At 48.0% G+C, this 6,786-nt stretch overlaps 1 protein-coding gene across 2 annotated transcripts; it reads right to left on the bottom strand.

Annotated features, from left to right (window-relative positions):
* Nucleotides 1-4,377: 4,377 nt before the first annotated feature.
* LOC136514529 (jasmonate-induced oxygenase 2-like) lies at nt 4,378-5,881 on the bottom strand. Of its 2 annotated transcripts, none has more exons than XM_066508630.1 (3): nt 5,262-5,881; nt 4,839-5,172; nt 4,378-4,719 (listed from the first exon to the last, which is right to left on the bottom strand). In XM_066508630.1, the coding sequence occupies exons 1-3, from the start codon at nt 5,711-5,713 to the stop codon at nt 4,459-4,461; spliced, it is 1,047 nt and encodes a 348-aa protein (XP_066364727.1). In that variant the 5' UTR covers nt 5,714-5,881; the 3' UTR covers nt 4,378-4,458. The 2 variants fall into 2 exon arrangements, with proteins under 2 accessions (XP_066364727.1, XP_066365181.1); XM_066509084.1 differs by having other exon boundaries at nt 4,525-4,719; nt 4,819-5,172.
* Nucleotides 5,882-6,786: the final 905 nt, after the last annotated feature.

The raw sequence follows: 6,786 nt of genomic DNA, 5'->3' as shown, positions 1-6,786 counted from the left end.
TATAGTTAGGAACTGTTGGACAGACCATAATGAACTAAGATCAGTAAGAAACCAGCAATAATAACCATATCAGTAAGCAAGTCACTGCAGAAAATGTACCCTGCAACTTCCATCATGCTGGGTTTTACCCACAAGTCTCCATGGACAGCCACGAGCACCACATCTAACCCTGTATCTATCTCTATCTGAGTGTTCAGTTTGCAGCTCAAACTCTTTTTTTATAGCATGTTGCCTAACAGCTAGCCTCAATTCATCAATATTAGGATAGCAAATGCCAACACTCATATCAGGATTGTCCCTGTCCCATTCATACAAAGGCTCCTCATCAGCTGTATCATCAACATCCACAGCAGCTTCATTCATTTCTTGCTGCACTTCAGGAGGGATTGCTGGAATTGGTACCTCTTCTGTACCACCTTGTTCTTGTGTTGCCTCAGCCTGCTGGAACCCCATAGCCTCATATATCTGTTCCTCATCAACAAGCTGTGTAGCAGTACCATCATCATCAGGCTTCTCTTGTATGACTAGAGTAGTCCAATCAATTGCTACTGGCACTTCAGGAGGAGGAGTTGGGGTGCTGCAGGTATCACCAAAACCCTCAACATCTACAGGTTCTGTGTTTGGTTCATTGCCACTAGTCACACCAGAGACACACCTACCTCCCTTAGATGCAGCAGAGCTATCATTGTCATTGCACAGATTTTTGTTCACAACTTCCACATTAAGAAAAGCCAATCTGTCAGCCCATCTATCCTTGACCATTTGCTGCACATGCTCATCCCTCCTAAGTCGCCACTCAGAGCCAGTATCCTGATCTACAACCCACACTGAAAGTGTTTGAAGAGGCCCCCAAATGATCTTTGAGCTTAAATCCTCATGGAACTGAGCCAGAGAGTAAGAACTGTCCCTATCAAACCAGATGTGATGGTGCTGCTCTGACATGTCCACTAGCCCATATTCGCCATCAGCAACATATCGAGAAACCTTAACAACTAGCCTAAACGCACTGCCAGGATCGATCCTAGCATCATGATAAACAATCAAAACAGATAAGCAAATACATTCAAAGGCCTACGATGGACGGGGACGGGAGTGCCAGTGCATACCAAGGAGGGCAGTCAGAATCGGCCATTGCGGACGGGGGGAGATGACGACGTACTACATCAAAGGCCTACGAGGAAGACGAGGTCAGCGACCTTAACCACGCGGTGCCGGGGTGGCAAAGAAGAGTAAGGGCACATACCTTGATCCGTCGGGGCGGGTTGAACCGGAGGCCACCAAGGACAATGGTACCAGGTCGCCGTTGCTGGGAAGCGAGGCAGCCGGCAGCGGGCGGAGGAAGAAGACGATGGCGGCGGCGGCGGCTCACGCGCTGGGGGAGAAGGGGCGAGGCGAGGAGAGAATGAGTGGGCCGAGCAGCCTGGCCGGCCCGTTCTGGCCAAGTGAAACCAGGGCAGGGGCAGCGTCGTCTTTTCCTGTGTGGGCCCGGCCACGGATCCAGCGTGTCAGGGCGGTCTGGACTGCCACGTCGGAAAAAGTGGTAAAACGGCAAGAGGCCAATCTTAAGAGTGATGAACTTGAAAGACCAGCCCTAAGAGTGCCAAACCGGAAAGCGCCATCCGTAATAATGGTAAAAGTGAAAAATCCCCGGTAGAAGACGACGCCCGCGAGGTTGAAGACGACGCGCGGAGTGGTGGGCCTTTTGTTTTGGGGCTGGCCGGCTGGGGCATACGCCGGCAGGCAGCATGGGCCATCTGGCCACTGGCCTACATCGGCCCATCTGGCCACTGGCCTACATCATCTGCCTGCCTGCTCCTGTGGGCTCCGCCCTACCTCATACTATTTTGCAAAATAATTTTGGGCTGGGTCCGCCACTCTAGTCTAGAAACAGAAAGGGGGAAAAAAAGAGAAAAGCATTAGAGAGCGTATTGGAACGCGAATGTTTCTACGCGCACATAAAATTCGGAAGAAACAATACAACGCAGAATATTTAGTGGATGCAAGATTTTCATTCAAAATTATACAAATACTTTACTGAAAAGATATATTCTCACAGGAATCTTAATATTTGAACCATTTCACAATGGTGTCATGGCGTCTTAAAGCTTCGATTATTGCGTCTAGAAGATGTATTTGCCCATCTCCATCATCCTCTTCGATGCCATCACTGATTCACAATGTTCCTTATGGAGGATAGACCTGAAGTGTGCCTAGTGAGTGGCCTTGAAAACGACCTTATAAACCGGGCTGATAAGTTCAAGCGAACAGGGCAAAAATCTTTTATAAGAAATGAAGTCATTCGTCTCAACCATAATAAACCGGGCTGATAAGTGTGAATCTTCTTGCTTGTAATGAGTTTCACCTATAGTTTTGTTTTTCAAGTACTTCTTCATATTTTTTTTGTTGTTGTCAAACTCCATCTTCATTGATTAATTTAAAGAGCCACTTGCTAAACAAACATTTTGAGTCTCTAGGTCTAAGATTCCTAAACTTCTTTGCTCCTTTGGTAAGCATAGGACACCTAGTTTTGTTGGTCTATATTTTCTTATGATTGTCACGTTGCCAAAATAAACTAGAACTATAAATATCTTTTTGAAATCCCTTTCGGTACCTCGAAAAAGGACATCATATACATAGAAACACTGCTCAAAATAGAGTTTATCAAAACTAAACGGCCTCCATAGATAGAAGTTTTTCTTTCGACTGCTTTTTTTAAAAGTGGTCTTTAATAGCTTTCTAGTCCTTATTATTAGGTTTTATGTGGTATATTTGGATGCCTTGATTTTGAGACCAAGGGACTACACCATTTTATATGTAAAGAATGTTATTTTGCGATATGTCACTCAATAGCAAGAACTTAGTGCTTCCATCAAACTCAAGACATGCCAGTTCAATTTGTATATTTTTAACTATTGTTTTCGTTTTTCGAGATATAACTTTAACTAATTTTATATAAAAAATATTCATATTTATGGTACATAATTAATATCATTAGATAGATTATTAAATTTATTTTTATAATAAATTTATTTGGAGATACAAATGATGCACATATTTTCTATAATCTAGTTAAACTTACGGCACGAAAAAAACGACAAATATTTAGGGACAGAGGGAGTATGCGCGTGCTGTGATTTTCCAAAAAAAAACATTGCCAGATGCATATATGCTTTTTTCGGAAAAGCTCAGCCACGACCGTTCGTCCAGCCGGACGCGGCTCCCAGTCCTACCTTCCTCCTGCGCTTCAGCGGACCAACCTCTAATAAAAAAGAAAAAATTCTCACTTAGGCTGTGGTGTCCTCCTCACCTACGCTAAGCCTTGCTCAAACGTCTCTCCTGCATGCCCGGCCCTTCCCACGCTGCTTCTTCCCGCGAGGCACCCGACCCCTTCCCCAGCGGCGAATCTAGACTAAACTGCTGCCGGGGTCGCACAGATTCATAAACTCAATTTGATGGGGTCGTAGCTGGCCGGAATACGCGGGGTTCCACTGATTCGTACAAAGTTATCGGGGTCGCATGACCCCGACAATTACACACTGGCTTCGCCGCTGCCCTTCCCTCGCTACTCTACGCGCCCGCGCTGCACCACCATCCAACGCTGCGCCACCATCCACCTCACCCGTCGTGGAAGGGGAGGCAGGGGGAGGCCTGCGCCTAGGGAGGTGGCCTGTGCCTGTGCCTGTGCCTCCGTTCACCTCGCGTCGTCGGCAGAAAGGGGAAGCCTACCCATGCAGTTTCCCACCAGGTAGCCCATGGCCGCCGGCAATGCTGTGTTTTTCAAGTGTTTACATGCGTTTTCAAACATGTTGTAAGCCTATGTTTCATGTGTTTCAGATGTATGTTTTAAGTGTTTCGTATAGATGTTGCAAAGGTAGATCAGGATGCTACACATGTTGTAATGGCTATACACGTATGTTCCAAGTGTATGTTCTAAATGTTTCATATGTTCCAGACAAATGTTGCAAGTGTTTTATCTGGACGTTGCAAAAATAGATCAGGATGTTGCATACATGCATGTTGCAAGCATATGTTTAAAGCGTTTTCAGGTGTTTCATACGTATGTTTGTAAGTGTTTAATCTGGATGTTGCATATGTTTGTAATGGTTTTCAAATGTTTTTCAGACGTTTTCGCAAGTGTTTCAAATGCTTATTTCAAGCTTCTTTTATATATTGCAACTGTTGCATTTGAATTATTTCAAAAATGAATCGGGACGATGCACATGCGATGCGCGTGAGAAGTGACCGGCGGTACGGATCTACTGTTGGTCCGCTCGCTCACCAACCTGATACACTAGGCGCTCGTTCGCTCTCGGTGCATGCAGCGTCCGGACGCTTGCCGGTGATGGCATTCTGGGTGTCGCTTTATCTGAACAAAGTTGTGTTTTGCTTTATTTTCATTTATTATTCCGAAACAAATCCGAAATAGACAGAATTTATTCTTGCCGGCATGGCTATCCTTTATTTGTCCTTCCTGAGTTGCGCGATCTGGATGTTGTCGACATCCAGCTTCCTGAAGTTGCTTCTCCTCCTGGTTCTGAAGAACTCGCCCCAACTGTACGCGTCGTACCTTGACGGGTTCTCCTCGCTCGCCATCTCCTCCAGCGGCTCCACCAGGGTGCCCATGGCCGGGTTGAAGAAGTAGGGGATGGAGAACCTCTCCTTCAACGAGTTCACCGACGCCCGGTGCTCCACGCTCTCGTACCTGTCATTGCTCCACACCTGCAACCCAAATCCAAACACAACTTTTTTATTTGTTCAGCAACGACAGCATCACCCTGCAGATTGCAGGCTGCAGGTAGCATTGGATGGATGAAGGACCTCGATCGGCAGGCAGGCACCTGAACGACGTCGCCGACATTGACGACGAACGAGCCACGAATAGGCTCCACGCGCACCCACTCGCCGTCGGGCCGCTTCCGCACGTCGAGCCCGCCGACGTCGTCGTCCTGGCGCAGGATGGTCAGGGCGCCGCTGTCCTTGTGGCGGCCGAGGCCGAGGGCGAGGTCCGGCCGAGGGCACGGAGGGTACCGGTTCATCCGCATGTACGTCGTCTGACCGTCTCCGAAGAAGCCGTGCAGCCGGTTGGGTCTCAGGTGCAGGCTCCGAGCGATCAGCTCCAGCAGCTTGAAGGCTAGCTCCTCCATCGCCGCCGCGTACTCCTCCAGTGCCGCTCTGCGTGCGAAACAGAGTCAACGGTGGTGGTGGTGGGTGCAGACAGAGTCACCTACAGTATGCTAGAGGTGGCGAGAAGAGAGGGGTACCGGAACCCCGGCAGGTCGCCGTCGTCCGGCCACTTGTTCACGAACACCAGCTCGTCGTCGGCCTGCGTCGTCGTCGTCGGCGGCTCGTGCGGGAAGATGTCGAACACCTCCTTCCAGTCCCGGACGTTCTTGGTGTGCTCGGCGTCGTAGTACCCGAGCGGCGCCTGCTCGGTGCGCCGCATGGCCGCCTTGCGCTCCGGCGGCAGCGCGAAGAACGCACGCCCGACCTCCACCGCCCGCGCCACCGTCGCCTCCGGCACGCCGTGGCCCACGGCGACGAAGAAGCCCCAGTCCCGGCACGCCGCGCCCACCTCGGCCGCCAGCGCATCCACGGTGCCCGGCGATGGCGGCGTGCCAGCTAGCGGTGACAGGTCGATGACCGGGACGCCGGTGGCCTGGAGGACGGGCGACACAGGCCGGTGCTCGGTGGCCTGCACGAATGCGTCGTCCATAGTGGATGTCCGCTTCGTGCTGAGGTGTGCTGGGATGGTTACGGGTCAACGTCGTGAGTGGGAGATCCGGTAATCGTCCCTATCAGCAACTACTTGTGCAGTTGTGCTCATCGAAGCATCAGTCTCAAGTTCAACGTGGGCGATGCCTGATATCTCTTATAAACCTAATCCTCGTTACATGTTATATCTCAATATCCAAAACATTCACATCATATTTCACTAATAATCATGTTATACTACTAATTTCTAACCTCTTAATGCAAGCTATCCATGTCATCTCAAGTTCTATCTCAACATGCAAGACATCCCCGTCATCTTGCACTAATAGACATGTCATACCACTAACTTCCAACCTTTTAATGCAAGCTATCAATGTCATCTCAAGTTCTATCTTAATATACAAGACATCCACATCATCTTCCACTAATAGCCATGTCATGCCATTAACTTCCAACTTCTTAATACAAGTTATTCACGTCATCTCAAGTTCGATCTCAACATGCAAGACATCCTTATCATGTTTCACTTACTATCCACATCATCTGTCACTCGTAGACATGTCATCTCACTAACTTTTAACCTCTTAATGCAAACTATTCATGTCATCTCTACTTAATTTTATTTTTAATTTTTTGCAATCACCACAGCAACGTATGGAGTATCTTCTCGTTCTAATAATACAACAGCTTTGATTCCCTGAAGGCACACGCGATTACTTCATCTTCGAAGAAATCGAAGAGATAATCTATCGGCCCCTTCCCCCCTTGCACTTGTTGCCTGACAGTAAGACCCATCGTAATTCAGTTTCACGACTCGACCATGACTGCGTAGTGGATGCGTAGTGGAGGATACTAGAGGGATTAACTAGTTATACATGACTAATTTTATAGAACTTTTTTTGAATCACAAGCACGTTCACGCTATGATGAGCTACTTGATCATGTACACTAGAAGATTGGTTCCTAATATGATGAGCTACTTGACCATTGTAACTGCTATGTTTTGTAACTCTTCTCTATCAGTACACAAATTGGTAGATCTCCTGCCGTTCTTTTAAAAAAATAATGATTTTC

The sequence above is a fragment of the Miscanthus floridulus genome, chromosome 1 (genome assembly GCF_019320115.1).
Source record: "Miscanthus floridulus cultivar M001 chromosome 1, ASM1932011v1, whole genome shotgun sequence".
NCBI classification, from domain to species: Eukaryota; Viridiplantae; Streptophyta; class Magnoliopsida; order Poales; family Poaceae; genus Miscanthus; species Miscanthus floridulus.
Note: the sequence above shows the minus strand (reverse complement) of the source record. Positions and strands in the feature narration are given on the sequence as shown.